The sequence below is a fragment of the Stegostoma tigrinum genome, chromosome 4 (genome assembly GCF_030684315.1).
Source record: "Stegostoma tigrinum isolate sSteTig4 chromosome 4, sSteTig4.hap1, whole genome shotgun sequence".
Classification (NCBI taxonomy): domain Eukaryota; kingdom Metazoa; phylum Chordata; class Chondrichthyes; order Orectolobiformes; family Stegostomatidae; genus Stegostoma; species Stegostoma tigrinum.
In genome coordinates, this window is record NC_081357.1 from 116,378,376 (window position 1) to 116,398,159 (window position 19,784).

Consider the following 19,784-nt stretch of genomic DNA (forward strand, 5'->3'; position numbering starts at 1 on the left):
CTAAAATGTGTTACTACAGGAAGTTATTGACCAATGAATTGCTTCTCTTTGAAGCATAAAATTCATGGTTATGGAAGAAAGCAAGGCAACAGAGTTAGTTTTGTATTAATTTAGCAACAGCTAACACATGGGCAACATGTGGATTAAACAGTTAAAGTACCAAGTACATGCTCACCCCATATCGACTGGTTAATATTCCATTTACTGAAGTATCTACAGCTGCAAGATGGACCTTTCCCTTAGTCCGTCTTGTCAGTTCAATGATTGCATTAGTCCACTCAGGTTCAAGGCTGTAAAAAGAGAAGATTATTCAGTGCTCTGCATTGGTGAATTACAGAAATACTGGGTGAATAAAATTCCGTTGCAAAAATAACATTCATAAGATGGAAAAGACAACTGTTTTAAGATTAGATTATAAACATTTTAAAAGGAAATAAAAATGATCTTAAGTGCATTGCTACTTACCTGTGTCCTAAATATTTTCTTTCAAATGTGTTTGTTACTATGGTCCCTTAACTCTTATGATCTTCCCAAATACTTAAGAACTGTTGGAAGTGACATTTTTTTTGTCGTGTTGCTGAGTTTACCAACATGGGATTGTCAAGGAATAAGCAGCTTTTACTTCTAAGCTATTTCCTAATTGACCATGGTGGTCCCAATTTAAATTAGCATAGCGTTTTTTTTCCGATGTTCTACATTAAGTCATACAACAACACTAATTCCAAGGTAATGGGGCTTAAGTTACTTGGAGTACTTGTATAATGATTTCTTGAAAACTTTAATCTATTTACAAGATTGCTCAAAATGTCAACTATAAAATACTTCATGAACCACATTGCTACATGGAGTAATCAAAGCATTAATCCTTAAGCTTTAACACAATTCTAAGTATATCAAAGTTTCCTTTTAAAGCATTGAAATACTGGAATATTTTCTACCAGCAGGCGAAGACTTGCTCATCCAGCAATTGGAATAAAATATTTTTAAAGTAAATAACACAATCTGAATTATTTGCAATGGATATCTTTAATTACCTTCATTTTCAGCGAACACAACAATTTCAATTGCAAAATTTACAATCCTCATTGGTCACAAAAATTGCATATGAGCAATAATAACTTCAATTAAGTTCTTTGAAGGTAAACATGCCCAATGTTTTTTTCAGATGTGTAAGACGTACATAAACTCAAAGAGGATACTAGGAGAAAGTTCACAAAGACTTGGGTTTTTAGGAGGATGGTAAAAGAGAAAGTACAAAGGAATCTAGCGAGAAAAACCAGAAGGTGAAGCTTTCGTGTCTTAATTTTTAGAAGTTTTGGTGACATGGCAGACCAAGAAGATGAACAGTTCATAGTTGTTTCAAAGAATCACCTGGCTAAATTATCTACTTTTATACTTTTATTGATTTTCTATAAAAATCTATGTCCTATTGAAAAGTTCAAAACAATTAGGAGGGCATTTATTAAATATCTAATTACTCAGAAAGATAACAATTTCATCTGTATTATGGCAAAATAGATCAGTTTCATTACCACTATAAACCTTTACAATAATTGTATGTCAAAATGCTTTTCCTTGAAAAATTTGAAAAAAATTATATCCTAATTTAAATGATGTGTGTAGATTTTCTTGACCTTTGCAATGCAGAATACAGAAAACAGAAAAGTTATGATGTGTTTACCTGACCTGCTAACTATAAACGTTATCCCAAGAATTTTTCTTATCCAGACTTTTGTCCAGACTTTTTCTTATCCTTTATGAATAAAGCAATAAATAAGAAAAAGTCACTTGACCCAGCCTACCACAGGTTACATAAAATGTGTACTCTACACAAGTAAATAATGGGCTAAATAAAAACCAAAAGAACTGTGGATGCTGTAAAATAGAAACAAAACCAGAAATTGCTGGAAAAGCTCAGCCAGTCTGCCAGCATCTCTGAATAGAAATCAGAGTTAACGATTTGAGTCCGGCAACCCTTCCTAGGAAGTCCTGAGGAAGGGTCACTTGACCCAAAGCATTAACTCTGATTTCTCTTCACAGATGTTGCCAGACCCGCAATTTCTGCTTTTGATTTTAATTTATGGGCTAGTATTCTATCCTTGAAGTAGGTAGAATGACTTCAGAAAATTCAAGGCATTTCAAGTGAATAATGGATATCTAGTTCCAATGCAAAGCCTCATTATTTATTTTTGGCACAGTCATCGACTAGAGGGTTGAAACATTTGCATCTTGTGATGCATTTACAGGTCTCGCTGGCCAATCTCTGCTGTCAATTTCATGATGTTTGTTTATACACGGTTAAGAATATTGCTTTCAGGTATGAAAACTTTAAAATATGTGGAAGACAAGGTGTAGAACTAGATGAACACAGCAGGCCAAGCAGCATCAGCGAGCAGGAAAGCTGATATTTTGGGTATGGATCCTTCTTCAGAATTTTCTGATGCTACTTGGCCTGCTGTGTTCATCCAGCTCTACACCTTGTTATCTCAGATTCTCCAGTATTGGCAGTTCCCACTATCCAAAATATGTGGATGAATGACATTTCCAATGCCCTATAGTCGGATGAAGGGGAAGTTTTGAACATCTCTGATTTATCTTGAATCACAACTCGTTAAATACCTACTTTGATACCAGAACACCTGTAGAAGGGCAGGCTGTGCTTATCTGTGTAATGGAGCCATCCAGGCCAGGGGTGCTGGGTGTACCCTTAAAAAAGGTACTTCTGACAATCAGAAAGCCTGAGAATGGAGTCAGGAATCTCAGATTTGAGTCCTGGTCACAGTTTTTAAAAGGCTTTTGGGTTATTGAAACTCAGCAAAGATCTGACTCTAAATATCAAATGTTCAAAATGTTTCTTTGAATAACTGCTTCACAATTAGTTCACTATTCTGTGATCCAACAGTTCAAGAATGAGCATTTGATTCAGTAATTATTATGTGACATTAATCAATTGCACAAAATGGAAAACAGCAACGTAAATCTATACATGTAATGAGATAACTTAAAAAGTAATGTGACCCTTTGAACTTCTAGGATGTTTATTTTATTAAATTATGTAAAATTATGTAAAAAAAACCTGAAGGCTGTTGTGCTACCCACCTTAAACAATGTTCACACCAAGGTGCATAGAACTCTACGATCCACAAATCATCACCCCCCGCCAATTGATTATCAAAGTTGCTATCGTTCAAGTCAAACACATGTTGATTGTTTATTCTTCTACACTGTATCAAAGAAAAGACAAATCTTGCTGATTTATTGAGAAGAGCTAATAATAAACAGGCACTGACATTCTAGTTTTAACTTGTAAAATCTGATTAAAATATCAAGGGCTATTTGTGTATTTAACATGTGCATAGTCACAGAGCGAAGCATTAGCCTTGTTGGTTACAAACTGGAATTCTTTAAGTACACCTTCAAGTTTAGTTAGCAGACAATCCTCAACAGCAAGAGTCATTGTTTGGTCTTTACCACAACTATTTTGAGAGGATTTTTAAAACTCATTAAGAGGATGTGGGCTTTGCTGGCTGGGCTAGCATTTATTTCCTATTCCTAATACCCTAGAGAAGGGGGTGCTAAGTTGCATTCTTACATCAAATGGACTGCAGTGGTTCAAGTGTACCCACAATACTGTTAGGGTGGGAATTCCAGAATCTTAAACCAATGACACTAAGGAGCAGTAATATAGTTCCAAGTAAAGATGGTGAGTGACTTGGACGGGAACTTGCAGGTAGCGGTATTCCCATGTATCTACGATACTTGTCCTGCCAAGTGGTAGTGACTGTGAGTTTGGAAGGTAACAAAGTGTGGAGCTGGATGAACACAGCAGGCCAAGCAGCATCTCCGCAGCGCAAAAACTGACGTTTTGGGCCTAGACCCTTCATCAGAGAGGGGGATGGGGAGAGGGTTCTGGAATAAATAGGGAGAGAGGGGGAGGCGGACTGAAGATGGACAGAAAAGAAGATAGGTGGAGAGGACAGTATAGGTGGGGTGGCAGGGAGGGAATAGGTCAGTCCAGGGAAGACGGACAGGTCAAGGAGGTGGGATGAAGTTAGTAGGTAGGAAATGCGGCTTGAGATGGGAGGAAGGGATAGGTGAGAGGAAGAACAGGTTAGGGAGGCAGAGACAGGCTGGGCTGGTTTTGGGATGCAGTGGGGGGAGGGGATGAGCTGGGCTGGTTGTGTGATGCAGTGGGGGGAGGGGACGAACTGGGCTGGTTGTGGGATGCGGTGGGGGAAGGGGAGATTTTGAAGCTGGTGAAGTCCACATTGATACCATTGGGATGCAGGGTTCCCAAGCGGAATGTGAATTGCTGTTCCTGCAACCTTCGGGTGGCATCATTGTGGTACTGCAGGAGGCCCATGATGGACATGTCGTCTGAGGAATGGGAGGGGGAGTTGAAATGGTTCGCGACTGGGAGGTGCAGTTGTTTATGTGCGAACCGAGCGGAGGTGTTCTGCAAAGCGGTCCCCAAGCCTCCGCTTGGTTTCCCCAATGTAGAGGAAGCCACACCGGGTACAATGGATACAGTATACCACATTGGCGGATGTGCAGGTGAACCTCTGCTTAATATGGAAAGTCATCTTGGGGCCTAGGGTCGGGGTTAGGGAGGAGGTGTGGGGGCAAGTGTAGCGCTTCCTGCAGGGCAGTGTGGAACAAACAAGGGAGTATCGGCGCTGCCTCTTGCTCCCCAGAGGAGCTCGAACAGTTCATCCACTTCACCAACACCTTTCACCCCAACCTCAAGTTCACCTGGGCCATCTCCAACACATCCCTCACCTTCCTGGGCCTCTCAGTCTCCATCTCAGGCAACCAGCTAGTTACTGATGTCCATTTCAAGCCCACTGACTCCCACAACTACCTAGAATACACCCACACACCCTCCTGCAAAAATTCCATCCCCTATTCCCAATTCCTCCGCCTCCGCCGCCTCTGCTCCCACGATGAGGCATTCCACTCCCACACATCCCAGATGTCCAAGTTCTTCAAGAACCACAACTTCCCCCCCGCAGTGGTCGAGAACGCTCTTGACTGCGTCTCCCGCATTTCCCGCAACACATCCCTCACACCCCGCCCCCGCCACAACCGCCCAAAGAGGATCCCCCTCGTTCTCACATACCACCCCACCAACCTCCAGATACAACGCATCATCCTCCGACACTTCCGCCATCTACAATCCGACCCCACCACCCAAGCTATTTTTCCATCCCCACCCTTGTCTGCCTTCCGGACAGACCACTCTCTCCACGACTCCCTTGTCTGCTCCACACTCCCCTCCAACCCCACCACACCTGGCACCTTCCCCTGTAACTGCAGGAAGTGCTACACTTGCCCCCACACCTCCTCCCTCACCCCCATCCCAGGCCCCAAGATGACTTTCTATATTAAGCAGAGGTTCACCTGCACATCCGCCAATGTGGTATACTGTATCCATTGTACCCGGTGTGGCTTCCTCTGCATTGGGGAAACCAAGCGGAGACTTGGGGACCGCTTTGCAGAACACCTCCGCTCGGTTCGCACATAAACAACTGCACCTCCCAGTCGCCAACCATTTTAACTCCCCCTCCCATTCTTCAGATGACATGTCCATCATGGGCCTCCTGCAGTGCCACAAGGATGCCACCCGAAGGTTGCAGGAACAGCAACTCATATTCCGCTTGGGAACCCTGCAGCCCAATGGTATCAATGTGGACTTCACCAGCTTCAAAATCTCCCCTTCCCCCACCACATCCCAAAACCAGCCCAGTTCATCCCCTCCCCCCACTGCATCACACAACCAGCCCAGCTTATCCCCTCCCCCCCCACTGCATCCCAAAACCAGCCCAGCCTGTCTCTGCCTCCCTAACCTGTTCTTCCTCTCACCCATCCCTTCCTCCCATCTCAAGCTGCATCTCCATTTCCTACCTACTAACCTCATCCCACCTCCTTGACCTGTCCGTCTTCCCTGGACTGACCTATCCCCTCCCTGCCTCCCCAGCTATACTCTCCTCTCCACCTATCTTCTTTTCTGTCCATCTTCGGTCCGCCTCCCCCCCTCTCCCTACTTATTCCAGAACCCTCTCCCCATCCCCCTCTCTGATGAAGGGTCTAGGCCCGAAACGTCAGCTTTTGCGCTCCTGAGGTGCTGCTTGGCCTGCTGTGTTCATCCAGCTCCACACTTTGTTATCTTGGATTCTCCAGCATTTGCAGTTCCCATTATCTGTGAGTTTGGAAGGTGCCGTCTAAGAAGCCCTGGTGAATTTCTGCAGTGCCTCTTGTATATGGTATACACTGTGCTACTATACTTTGGTGGTGGAGAGACAAAATGCTTGTAGATGAGATGCCAATCAAATGGGCTTCGTCTTAAATGGTATCAAACCAAAATCAGTATACTGCAGCAAATATAATCTGTGCAGATTAATCTCAGGATCGAGGCTGGGGTAGTTTACTTAGCGTACAGGTTGAACAGGGTTAACAGTGGGGTAGCTCATCCATTGTTTTCTGCCAGGCGCTAGTCTTGTCTTCCATATGAAAACTGAACTGTCTGTGCCAGAGTAGCCAGTTCATTAGTCAGCAAACCAGGAAAGGAGGACTGTTTAAGAGCCGATAAATCAGTCAAGTACCAAATAGGCTTATATGTTACAGGAAGATCAAGTCACCTGTTTTTAAGACTTCTTTGAGGACCATTGCTAAAAGGTCCATATGAGTACTTGATCCCATGAGTTTTTCCTTGCTGAAAATGGACTTGGTCCATTTTTAAAATGTTCCAAGTCAGGCTTGATCCACTACAGGAATGGACAGTCTATCTTGAAGCTAATAGACAACAGGAATATTGGTTGATAGTTTGGCAATTTTGAATTTTTGGCTGGTTTGGGAGGTTAATAAATTTAGTTGTGCTAGAATTTTGGTACTGTTCCCTTGTATATGTCCTAGGGATAATCGGAAGCAAGGAATGTGCGCTTTTGGTTTGGAATTGTAACAAAACTCAAATTAGTAAAGCTGCTTTGCCCCTTCATTGGGATGATGGTGTCATTGGTCCAGCCAGCATTTATTCACCAACATTTATTGGCCTGGAAAAAGTGGCAATGAGCTGCCTTTCAGAAGAGATGTTCTCTGAGGGGGATAGGGACACACTTAGTGCTGCTAGGAAAAGCGATCCTAGGATTTTGATCTGGTGACATTAAAGGAACAGCAATATAGTTCAAAGTGAAGATGATGTGTGAATTGGAGGGAACATGTAGGTAATAAACATGCCCATGCGTCTGCTACCCTTGTCCTTCTAGGTGGCAGAGGTTTGGAAGGGGCTGTTAAAGGAGCTTTGGGGATCACTGCAGCATAATCCACACTGCTGCCAATCTGCGCTGTTGCTGGAGGAAGCAAATGTCAGCAGTGGTGAATGGGGAGCCAGTAAAACAGATTGTTTTTTCCTGGATATGTTTGACTTGCAGCAACCACAAACCATTGTCCTTTGTGTTCCATATAACTCTAACCAGCCCTCCCAATTTCCATGACTACACTTTTGCTAGGGTTCTTTAATAACATATTCAGTCAAATGTGGTAGTGACATCAAGAACACTTACTCCTGCCTTTTATCCATCTTTCTCCAATGACTCTGATCTCCACAATTATGAAGTGCTTCAAGAGGTTTGTCACGGCTCACATCAATTCTAGCCTAACAAACTGCCTTGATTCTTTGCAATTCACCTACTGGCACAATACGCCCACAGCAGACACCATCACCCTGGCTCTACATTCATCCCAAGAACGTCTGGATAACAAGGATACCTATTTAAGACTCCTACTTATTGACTACAGTTCCACCATCAACATCACAATTCCAAACAAACTCATCTCTAAACTTCAAGACCTAGATCTCAGCTCCTCCCTTTGTAACTGGGTCCTTGATTTTCTGATCCATAGGCTGCAATTGGTAAGAATAGATGACAATACCTTCTCCACCATAATCCTCAACACAGGGGCCCTGCCAGGTTGCTTACTCAGCCACCTACTACACTCCCTATACAACCACAACTGTGTGTCTAAATTCCACCTCAACTCCATTTACCAGTTTGCTGATGATACCACCATTGTCGGTTGGATCTCAAATGACGAGACAGAACATAGGAAAGAGATTTAGTGCTTAGCAACATGGTGTAAAGCCAACAATCTCTCCATCAATGTCAGCAAAACAAGGGAGCTGATCATTGGCTTTAGAAAGTGGAGTGGAGGGCACTCTCCCATCTGCATCAATGCTGCAGAGGTGGAGATGGTCGAGAACGTCAGGTTCCTGGGAGTGATGATCACCTACAATCTGTCCAGCCACACTTGATGTGATGGCCAAGAAAGCACAACAAAATTTCCACTTTCTCAGGAGGCTAAGGGAATTTGGCATGTCCACAAGGACTCTTACCAATTTTTATAGAAGTGTTGTGTGGCAACTACTCTTCCCAAGACTGCATGAAATTATAGAAAGTTGTGAACATAGTCCAGGCCATCACACAAACCAGCCTTCCATCCATTGACTCTATCTATACTTGCCCCTGCCTCGGGCAAGCAACCAACATAATCGAAAGTCCCTTCACACCCCAGTTACACCCTCTTCCACCCTATTCAGTCGGGCAGAAGACATAAAATTTTGAAAACACATACAAATAGATTGAGGAGCAGCTTCTTCCCCGCTGTTATCAGAGTTTTGAATGGGCCTCTTAAGTGATTGATTGATTTATTGTCATGTACCAAAGTTCTGTGAAAAGCTTCGTTTATGAGCCGTACAGAAAGGTCATAGTAAGCAAGGATAAACAGATCAAAAGGACTTAGACAGAGACATACAGGTTACACTGCACAGGGCGTGTGCTAGGTGAGATCAACGTTAGCAAGATCAGCATTATTTGAGGCTAGGAAGTCCATTCATCAGTCTAATAATGACTGGGAAGAAGTTGTTCCTGTACCTGCTGGTGCGTGTGTTCAGGCTTCTGTATCATCTGCCTGATGGAAGAGGTTGTAGGAGATGATTACCAGGGTGCGACGGGTCTTTGATGACATTGGCAGCCTTTCTGTGACAGCGAGCCATGTACGTGGAGTCCATGGATGGAAGCTTGGCTTCTGTGATGGTTTGGGCTGCGCACTTCACCTTCTGTAGTATCTTATGGTCCTGGGCAGAGCAATTGCCATTCCAGGCCATTATGCACCTGGGCAGTATGCTTTCAATTGTACTTCTATAGAAGTTGGTGAGGGTCCTTATGGACTTGCCTAATTTCCTCAGCCACCTGAGGAAGAGGAGGTGTTGTGCCTTCTGTTAATTCTGATCTTTCTACCTGCACCTTCTCTGTGGCTGTAACACTGTATTCTCAACTCTCTGCTGCTATCCTGATGTATTTTGTAGGTACAATCTGCCTGAATAGCAACAAAACACCACTTTTCACTGGACCTTAGCATATGTGACAATAATAAATCAATCAATCTTTTAATCTATGCTGTAATGTCATAAGGAAAGGTCCTGGCAGAACCCAAACCGTGTGTCATTGTGCAGGCTATTCCTTTGCAAATGTTGCTTGATAGCACTGTCAACAACCCCTTCCAAGACTTTGCCGATAATTGATAGTAGACTGATAAGGTAATGACTGTTGGGTTGGATTTATCTTGTTTTGTTACGTATAGGACATATTGGGCAATTTTCAGGTAGTAATGTAGATGACTTTATTGTAGTTATACTGGAACAGCTTGGTAAGGGTATAGCTAATTCTAGAGCACAAGTGTTCAGTACTATCATTGGAATGCTGTCAGGGCCCATAGCTTTTGCAGTATCGAGTTTCTTCAGCAGTTTTGACCCATGACGGATATCTGGCTTTTGTACTTATGTTCTTGGCTCCCCCATTATTGAAGGATGGATATATTTCTGGAACTGCTTCTCCTTGTTGTTTGACTGTCTGTCACCATTCATGAATAAATGCAACAGGATTACAGGGCATAGCTCTAATTCAATGGTGGTTGGATTGCTTAGACCTGACTACTGCATGTTGCTACTCCTGCTCCTGTTTGGGAAGGAAGTAGTCCTGAGTTGTAGTTTGAGGTTACTGCCTCATTCTTAGATATACCTGGTACTGCTCCTACTATTCCCTCCTGCACTCTTCATTGAACCAGTGTTGATCTTCTGAGTTGAGGGTGAAGATATAGTGCAGATATGCTGGGGAATGAGGTTACAGGTTGTGATTAAATTTAATTTTGCTGCTTCTGATGACCCACAACAATTCATGGATGACCAGTTTTGAATTGTTAGAACTGACTGAAATCTGTTCAATTTACTATGTTGCTACTGCCACACAACATACAGGGTATCTTCAGTGTGAATACAGGGCTTCATCTCCACAAGCACTAAGAGGTGATCAATCACTAAGAGGTGATACTGTCAAGGATAGATGCACCCGCAACGGCAAGATTAGTACGGGTGATGTCAAATAGATTTTATCCAGGTTGTTTGGGGCGGGTGGGGGATGGGTGTACTTTGAGTGGTATTGGGTTAATAAGCTCCAGGGTAGTGGTACATGTTAGTCCAGAAGAGGTTTTCTTGCCCGTGTTTGACTTCTTGTATTAGGCTTCATGGAGTCCTCAACGTTGACTCTGGACCCCCAGTGCAATTACATCTTGCCATACATACCATTGCCTTGGAAACTCTTCCAGGTTCTGCTGCTGAGACAGGACATGCCTATGGATAGTGGTGTGGTGCTTGGACACTGTCTGTATGATATGAATTTGCGAGAATGATAATGTTGCTTCACTATGGCTGTTGCTCGATTAGTCTATGGGACAGTTCTCTCAATTTGAGAAGCCAACCCAGATGTTATTATGGGTGACTTTGTGGAATTGACATGGTTGCATTAAGATTGCTGTGGGTCTGGAGTCACATGTAGAACACACCAGGTAGTGTTTGTAAATTTTCTTCCCTGAAGAACATTAGACTTTAAGTATCATCAACAAAATGACTTTAGAATCAATCAGTAAAGGACTATTTGACTTAGGAAATCTGATGAGGTTGACTGTTGTCTATTAACTTCACTGGCTTATTTTCCCTAGGCTGTTATATAGATTGTCATGGAATATACAGCAAAGTAACTGGTCTCGGTTAAAAGACCCAAATGTTTGTACTCCTACAATTCTCATCCACATCCATCTTTGTTTTACTCCAAGCCTCAATATGCATTCTTGACTGAGAGCTCTGGTGTTCACCAAAGTGCTGAAAAACTCTGTGCTCCTGAGATAATGGGAACTGCGGATGCTGGAGAATCCAAGACAACAAAGTGTGAAGCTGGATGAACACAGCAGGCCAAGCAGCACCTCAGGAGCACAAAAGCTGACGTTTCGGGCCTAGACCCTTCATCAGAGAGGGGGATGGGGGGAGGGAACTGGAATAAATAGGGAGAGAGGGGGAGGCGGACCGAAGATGGACAGAAAAGAAGGTAGGTGGAGAGGGGAGTATAGGTGGGGAGGTAGGGAGGGGATAGGTCAGTCCAGGGAAGGCAGACAGGTCAAGGAGATGGGATGAGGTTAGTAGGTAGGAAATGGAGGTGTGGCTTGAGGTGGGAGGAAGGGATGGGTGAGAGGAAGAACAGGTTAGGGAGGCAGAAACAGGCTGGGCTGGTTTTGGGATGCAGTGGGGGGAGGGGATGAGCTGGGCTGGTTGTGTGATGCAGTGGGGGGAGGGGACGAACTGGGCTGGTTTTGGGATGTGGTGGGGGAAGGGGAGATTTTGAAGCTGGTGAAGTCCACATTGATACCATTGGGCTGCAGGGTTCCCAAGCGGAATATGAGTTGCTGTTCCTGCAACCTTCGGGTGGCATCATTGTGGCACTGCAGGAGGCCCATGATGGACATGTCATCTGAAGAATGGGAGGGGGAGTTAAAATGGTTCGCGACTGGGAGGTGCAGTTGTTTATTGCGAACCAAGCGGAGGTGTTCTGCAAAGCAGTCCCCAAGCCTCCGCTTGGTTTCCCCAATGCAGAGGAAGCCACACCGGGTACAATGGATACAGTATACCACATTGGTGGATGTGCAGGTGAACCTCTGCTTAATATGGAAAGTCATCTTGGGGCATGGGATGGGGGTGAGGGAGGAGGTGTGGGGGCAAGTGTAGCACTTCCTGCGGTTGCAGGGGAAGGTGCCGGGTGTGGTGGGGTTTGAGGGGAATGTGGAGTGAACAAAGGAGTCACGGAGAGAGTGGTCGCTCCGGAAGGCAAGCAAGGGTGGGGATGTAAAAATGTCTTGTGTGATGGGGTCGGATTGTAGATGGCGGAAGTGTCGGAGGATGATGTGTTGTATCCGGAGGTTGGTGGGGTGGTGTGTGAGAACGAGGGGGATCCTCTTTGGGCGGTTGTGGCGGGGGCGGGGTGTGAGGGATGTGTTGCGGGAAATGCGGGAGACGCGGTCAAGGGTGTTCTCGACCACTGCGGGGGGAAAGTTGCGGTTCTTGGACATCTGGGATGTGCGGGAGTGGAATGCCTCATCCTGGGAGCAGCTGCGGCGGAGGCAGAGGAATTGGGAATAGGGGATGGAATTTTTGCAGGAGGGTGGGTGGGTGTATTCTAGGTAGCTGTGGGAGTCAGTGGGCTTGAAATGGACATCAGTTACTAGGTGGTTACCTGAGGTGGAGACTGAGAGGTCCAGGAAGGTGAGGGATGTGTTGGAGATGGCCCAGGTGAACCTGAGGTTGGGTGGAAGGTGTTGAAGTGGATGAACTGTTCGAGCTCCTCTGGGGAGCAAGAGGCGGCGCCGATACAGTCATCAATGTAACGGAGGAAGAGGTAGGGTTTGGGGCCTGTGTAGGTGCAGAAGAGGGACTGTTCCACGTAACCTACAAAGAGGCAGGCATAGCTTGGGCCCATGGCCACCCCCTTTGTCTGTAGCAAGTGGGAGGAATCGAAAGAGAAGTTGTTGAGGGTGAGGACGAGTTCGGCTAGGCGGATGAGGGTGTCGGTTGAGGGAGACTGGTCGGGCCTGAGGGACAGGAAGAAGCGGAGGGCCTGGAGGCCATCTGCATGAGGAATACAGGTGTATAGGGACTGGACGTCCATGGTGAAAATGAAGGGGGGCTCTGTGCTCCTGTCTGATTGACAGCTTTGGCTATCTGACAGCTGTTGACAAATTCACAATATTTATTTACATATGGTAAAGTGGGACCTTGCAGCCTCACTTACTAAAACCTTAAAGGGGTCTGCATAATTGACACTTACTGAACTGTAGTGAATTGAGTGCTTTTAACATAACAGATAGGCTGGGACCTTTTTCCACTGGAGTGAAGGAGGTTGAGAGGTGACCTTATAAATATTTATAAAATAATGAAGGGTATAGATAGAGTTGATAGTAGTTGTCTTTTCCCCAGGCTGGGGGATTTCAAGACCAGGGGGCACTTTTTAAGGTCAGAGGAGAGGGATTTAAGAAAAAATGAGGGGCAAAATTTTTACATTGAGTGTGGTTCCTGTGTGGAATGAGGAAGTAGTGGATATAGGTACAATTACAATCTTTAAAAGACAATTGGATAAGTACATGAATAGGAAAGGTTGGAAGGGATATTAGCCAGAAGCAGGCAGGTGGGGCTAGTTTCATTTGGGATTACGTTTGGCATAGACTGATTGGACTGAAGATTAGGTTTCCGTGCTGTATGACTCTAAATGGAATGTCACTTCTTAGATACATTTGTAAACATATACAACCATTATTCTATATATTGCTTCTATACAGTGTATAGTGGATGAATGAACATGGAAGTGTCACAGCTCATCATAGTATGCAATGGGGTGGGAGGAGGAGCATAGCCTGACATGGGGGCATGTTGGGATATGGGATTGTTTGCAAGTGCTACCTTGACATAGGGAAGACCTTTTGAAGTTACCTTACAAAAGGTTTCCTCACTCAGACCATAGCTCACAACATTTCTGAAATGCTATGAAAGAAAATCTTCTCAACATCTGAGTCAACTCAAAGATCTTGTGAAGGAGTAAAACATGCCTATTGCCACAATACAGCCTACCAGATCAGGAGTGCTGGATGTGGGCTCTCTACCTGAACCAGACTATATCTTTAAAAGGCACTACCGAAAATCAGAAAACCCAGGAATAGAATTGGAAATCCAAAATTGGATATTGAATGCCATTTTTAAAAGGGCTCCTGATCAACTTGACTCAGCAAAAGTCCATACCTAGAACTCTTCACTGCATTCTAAGTGTGGCTTCGCCAAGGTTCTTTTATATTCAATTTAACGTACATGCCTGAAAACTCCCCCCAGAAATTAAACCACGTGCTTTGATTTTTTTATGACCCATCAATTCTGATACTTTTACTGCTCAGTTCCTTTTCTCCTCTCCTGACTTAGACACTCTCCAAAAAAAATGACATCCCTATTATTCCTACCTATCTTTTCACACTTACATTTTCTTCACCAAAAATTATTCAATACTGTAGTGTTCAATAGCTCATTTCGCATCAGTGTAGCAGATACTTTAAAAATTTCTCTTAAGAAAATTAGAGATAATGATAAAATTTTCGAATGATAATGCATAAATTTCAAAATAGTATTTTTCACCTGTCCTCCAGCTGCACATAGATTGTCTTGTTTATTTAGTCTCTCCTTTACTATGAACCGTATTGAATTAAGGACTCCATTGGTAATAGCTGTACTTGACCTTCCTCCTGAGTAATCAAATTCCATGTCATTTTAAACTGAGCTACATTAAAACAAGTCTGTAAAATATTTCTGATAATAAATGTGTCAAAATAGCAACCATTATTAATAAAGAGTATTGTATACCATAATATTTTTCTGGCTTGTTCTTATTGGGCCCAAAGAACTTGATAGTGGGAAATTCTTCTATTTCATATTGATGGCCTATTGATGCATATTTAGTCACATCTATTGCACCAACTTTAACAATACCCTGTAGATGAAAAGAATTTTTTTTCAAAATTTCAGTCTACACCATAAATTAAGTAAAAGGAAAGAAAAATAACTAATTATACACTTGTGACCTAGTTATCCTACCTTCAAAGCAGTAGCTACATTATTCCATTCTGAAACAAACTGCTCACAATGTTCACACCTGCAATATAAGGAGTTATGATGTTCATAATTGTTCATATTCACATTTATGAACTTCAAGGCCAACTAAGAAACAACTTACTTACCAATGAACATAGAATTTTACTAGCCAAAGTTTGTCACTCTGAATAACTTGAGAATTGAAATTTATTGAAGTTAATTTTATCACATTACTTGATGAGTAGAATGCATTTGCAGTCAAAAGGCATGTGCAGGTTATAATACCTGAAATGATAAAACATCAAGAATTGTAATCTTCAGAATCTGTTCTTACTTTCATCTTTGTAGTTATCTTGAAGTTGAAAACTACAGTTCAGTTCAAGACAAGGTACTCACAAAGAAATGCAATAGAAAATTTAGAAGAAACTTATCCATGTAAAATGTGATAAGAATTTGGAACTTGCTACTCTGAGGAGCACTTGAAGTGAATAATGTAGATGCAGTTCAGGGAAAATTAAATGATTTCATAAGGGAGATGGTTATAATGATAGTTGGTCATCACATGACTCTATGAAGAGGCATGGTTGAAGCACAAACACCAGCATAATCTGGATAGGCAGAATGGCCTGGTTCTGTGCCATACATCCCATACATGTAGCAGACTGACTATAAAGAGAAATGGCTATTCATAGGAAGTGGCTATTACCCATGGAAAAGTTGTGTATTTTTCTATTCTTTTTCCCTAATTATTTTTAGACCTTCATCCCATTTAAGACTTTATTATTAATAATTGTATTGTGTGGCAGAATCTAAAATGTTACCGGATTTGAAACATCATCTCTGCTTTCTTCCCAGAGATGCTGCAAGACCTGATGAATTTTGCCAACAAGTTCTGTTTCATAGTATAAAGTGTGCTGTTCTTTAAAAAAGGTGATAATGACATGATTATATCATACTTGCAATTTCCACTACTGCCACCTATTTACGCACAGCCCCTACTATTCCTGTAAAGTAGTAAGTGTCTAAATTTGCTCGGCTCTGATCTGGAAAGGAGGGATCAGCCAAACAGCAACAGTAATAGACCTGAGGCTCCGTAGAATTCTTGGCCTGGATTTTGCATTACTACACATTCTAAAATATGGCAATATACTGGTGGTGGAAGAAAAAAAGGGAATGGTAGATGCCCTCTGTAAAAGTGGCAGAGGTAGTTTTCCTTCCTAATAATTCTTTCAGTCAGGGGTCTCAGAGGTATTCTTGATTAATCCCCATGAACATGCATGAAAGCAGGGCTGAGGAAAATCCATTGCAGTACTTGGCCTCAGCTAAGACTAGTTAATGAATGGTGAAAATGCCAGCAACTGTAGCAGTATGCTCACCAAAAGCTATGGTTTAAGGAACAGGGCCTCCTTGTCAACATCTCTTTTCCTCTACATCTTTACACAAAGTATTTTCTTATAATTCACTCAGACATTATTTTCCAAGAATCTTCTGGTACATTGTTGCAAGTATACTACAAACAGCCAGACATTAGTAGTAAACAGGCGAATAAATATGTAGGCAAATAGCTAAAATGTTCAGCAGGGGTCTGGGCACAATGAATAGGAAGCTGTTCCCATTGGATAAAGATAGGAGAACCAGAGTGCAGCGATTCAAGGTGAATGACAAATGAAGCCACAAAGACTTTTACACAGTGAGTGATTAGGATCTGGAGTGCACTGTGTCAGAGTGCAGTGGAGGTGGATTCAATTGCGGCTTTCAAAAGTGGATAGCACAAGTATATGAGAACAAACGAGATTTACAGGGCTACAGAGAAAAGACGGATGAGTGGGACTGAGCGATTTACTCTTCTGGAAAGGTGGTATGGACACAAGACCAAATAATTTCATTCTGTGTAACAATTCTATATTGTTAGGGTTTAACATGAGGATGATTCGACAACGATTTGACATTGACCGGTTTTGGAGGCCATGATTAAACTTCATTCAAGACTATTAAGACGTGATATTTTCCAGAATTGTGGCAGTAGTATATGGAATAATTTACAGCTTTGTTATGCTGTTTGTAGTTTTGGTAGTAAATGGCTGAACTTCCTGATCTGAACCCATAGCCTACCCTCGAAGTGTCCGTTGAAACCTTCTACATTTTGATCAAAATCTTTTCTGAAGAAGGGTCTAGACCCAAAACATCAGCTTTCCTGCTCTTCTAATGCTGCCTGGCCTGCTGTGTTCATCCAGCTCTACATCTTGTTATCTCAGACTCCAGCATCGGCAATTCCTCCTCCCTCTCTTGATCAAAATGTTGTCTCAGTACAGATTCCAAATTCTCCCAGCCCCTCCATTTCAAATGTCAACCATTTTCATCAGTGCAGGAGTAGTCTTAGGAGCCTGCGTGCAGTGTGAGAAATGTCCGAACCATCAACCCAAGTGCTGAACTTGCAATTCAGATTTTCATATGGTGCAACATAGTCAGAAGGCTGTTTAAATCACACTGTCATAAATGGCATGGGAAGTCGTTCTAAAGGTTGGAGCATTTCTGGAAGGTGTGCAATTAAGCAGACCTTTGCATGAAAGTGAGTTGAAAGATTCTGGGAAAGTGCTCAAGTTGCATACAGGAGGATGGAAGTGGCTGGGCTGACACCTGTGGCAATTTGGGCTAGTAAAGTGTATAAGGCTAAACTAATAGAGCATAAGGCCATTCAGGCACAATTGTGCAAACTATCTCTAGGAATAAAGTTGCCATTGAAAATAGCTATAGTTTCATTGCACCTATATGCCATTGGAATAGCACAGTAGTGTAGCTCAGCATGAGAAAACAGGTCCTGGACAACAAGAGGACAGAAGTCAGAAACCAAGGAGGAAGACACATGATTACTCATAGCACAGAATCTACCTCAACATGCTTACCTACCTTGAAATATGTGAGCACCACAGCAGGAGCAGATTGTCACTACCTGAGGAGCTGGAGCACTAGATGCTCTTTAATGATGATTTCTTAACACAAATTAGTCATTAATGGGTTTTGCCAGTGACACAAAAGGTGATAGTGACACTCAATTCCATATCTATGGGCTCACCTCAGGGTTCTTCTGGTCTATGTTATCTCTCACGCGGTGGATCACTGCTGCATCTATGTTGTCACAATTTCCCTCTTCCCAAGTATGGCTGACTTTACAAGCTTCCCAATGGAGGTGGCTTCCCAAGAGCAGCATGTCATGGGCTTTTCCACAAAAGCCAGAATTTCCAAGGTGATGCTGAACTGCATCCATGTTGCTCTTAAGAAACGACAGGCCTGACAGATTCATGAACAGGAAGGCCTATCATTCATCAATGTACAGTTGGTGTGTGATCACAGAAAGAACTTCACATCTATATGTTTTCCATAGTGTTGCCACCACACTCTTCTATTAAGAAAGTCAAGCCTGCCACAGCTCTTCCACCCCAACCTCCGAGTATATGGATTCCAGACATCAAGGCTACTCATTAAGTTGGTGGTTCCCTACACCCCTGTGAGATTTACAAACAGAACCCAAAGCCGCTATCATGAGCGCTATCTAGATACCACGGCCATGTCCATAAGAACCCTCAGCAACTTTTATAGATGCACCATAGAAAGCATTCTAGGCAGGTGCATAACAGCTTGGTACAACAACTGCTCTGCCCAGGATGGTAAGAAACTACAGAAAATTGTGTGCATAGCTCAGGCCATCACAGAAGCCAAACTCCCATCCACGGACTCCATTTACACTTTGCATTGCTGTAGAAATGCTGCCAATATCATCAAAGACCCCTCCCAGCCCGGTAATATTCTCTTCCAACTTCTACTGTCAGGCAGAAAAGAAGAAGTGAGAAGCGTGAACACACACACCAAAAGGTTCAAGAACAACTTCTTCCTTACTTTTATTAGAATGCTGAATGGGACTCTCTAATTTCAAATCTAGTGTTGATCTTGCTTTGTGCACCTCCTATGCAGCTGTTATCTTGTATGTCTTAACGTTTTGGGTCTGGTGACCCTTCCTCTGAACTGATGGTGGTTGGGAAAATAGGGAGGTGGGTGGGGTAGGGAGTAAACGATAGGATAGAGCCCAAAGAGAGAGAAAGACAGTTGGACAGACAAAGGAGTTGCTAATGATCAGGCTGGGAAAGTGAGCAACTCCTTTGTCTGTCCAACTGTCTTTCTCTCTCTTTGGGCTCTATCCTATCGTTTACTCCCTACCCCACCCACCTCTCTATTTTCTGAATATAAACTGACGTTTTCCCAGCCACCATCAGTTTTGAGGAAGGGTCACCAGACATGAAACATTAACTTCGTTTTCACTTCCACAGGTGCTGCCAGACCTGCTGAGCTTTTCCAGCTACTTTGTTTTTGTCCCTGATTTATAGCATCAACAGTTCTTTTAGTTTTTACTTTGTATGTCTTGCTATGTCTAAGCACCCTATGATCTGAATGTCCTCATTTGCTTTGATCTGCCTGTACAGCTTGGAAGACAAAACTTTTCATTGTACTCGGGTACATATGACAATAATAAATCAAATTAATCAATGGTCAGGACTGTCAATGGCCAGAACTCAGGCCCAAGATGAGGTTTTGATGCCTTGACCACTCTGATGGAGAGCCTCATATAACACACGGTGGGGACAGGGTGTCTCCCATGCTGCATGATGCACAGCTTGGCACAGCAAATTATAGCGATTGAAGACCACAATGTAGTGAAGACACAAAATCAAAGAATAAGGAGCAAATGGCACAGTGGCTCAGTGGTTAGCACTGCTGCCTCACAGTG

The 19,784-nt window shown here is 43.2% G+C and overlaps 1 protein-coding gene across 1 annotated transcript in view; it reads right to left on the reverse strand.

The window, feature by feature from the left end:
• Positions 1-19,784, reverse strand: part of LOC125452225 (protein disulfide-isomerase A6-like) — a 70,429-nt gene that overhangs the window by 29,722 nt on the left and 20,923 nt on the right. Inside the window, exons 2-7 of the mRNA XM_059645707.1 lie at positions 15,151-15,289; positions 15,008-15,065; positions 14,777-14,903; positions 14,552-14,658; positions 3,100-3,224; positions 176-290 (exon numbers count right to left, since the gene is read on the reverse strand). Coding sequence (XP_059501690.1) covers positions 176-290; positions 3,100-3,224; positions 14,552-14,658; positions 14,777-14,903; positions 15,008-15,065; positions 15,151-15,289 — 671 coding nt within the window. The remainder of the gene's footprint in view (positions 1-175; positions 291-3,099; positions 3,225-14,551; positions 14,659-14,776; positions 14,904-15,007; positions 15,066-15,150; positions 15,290-19,784) is intronic.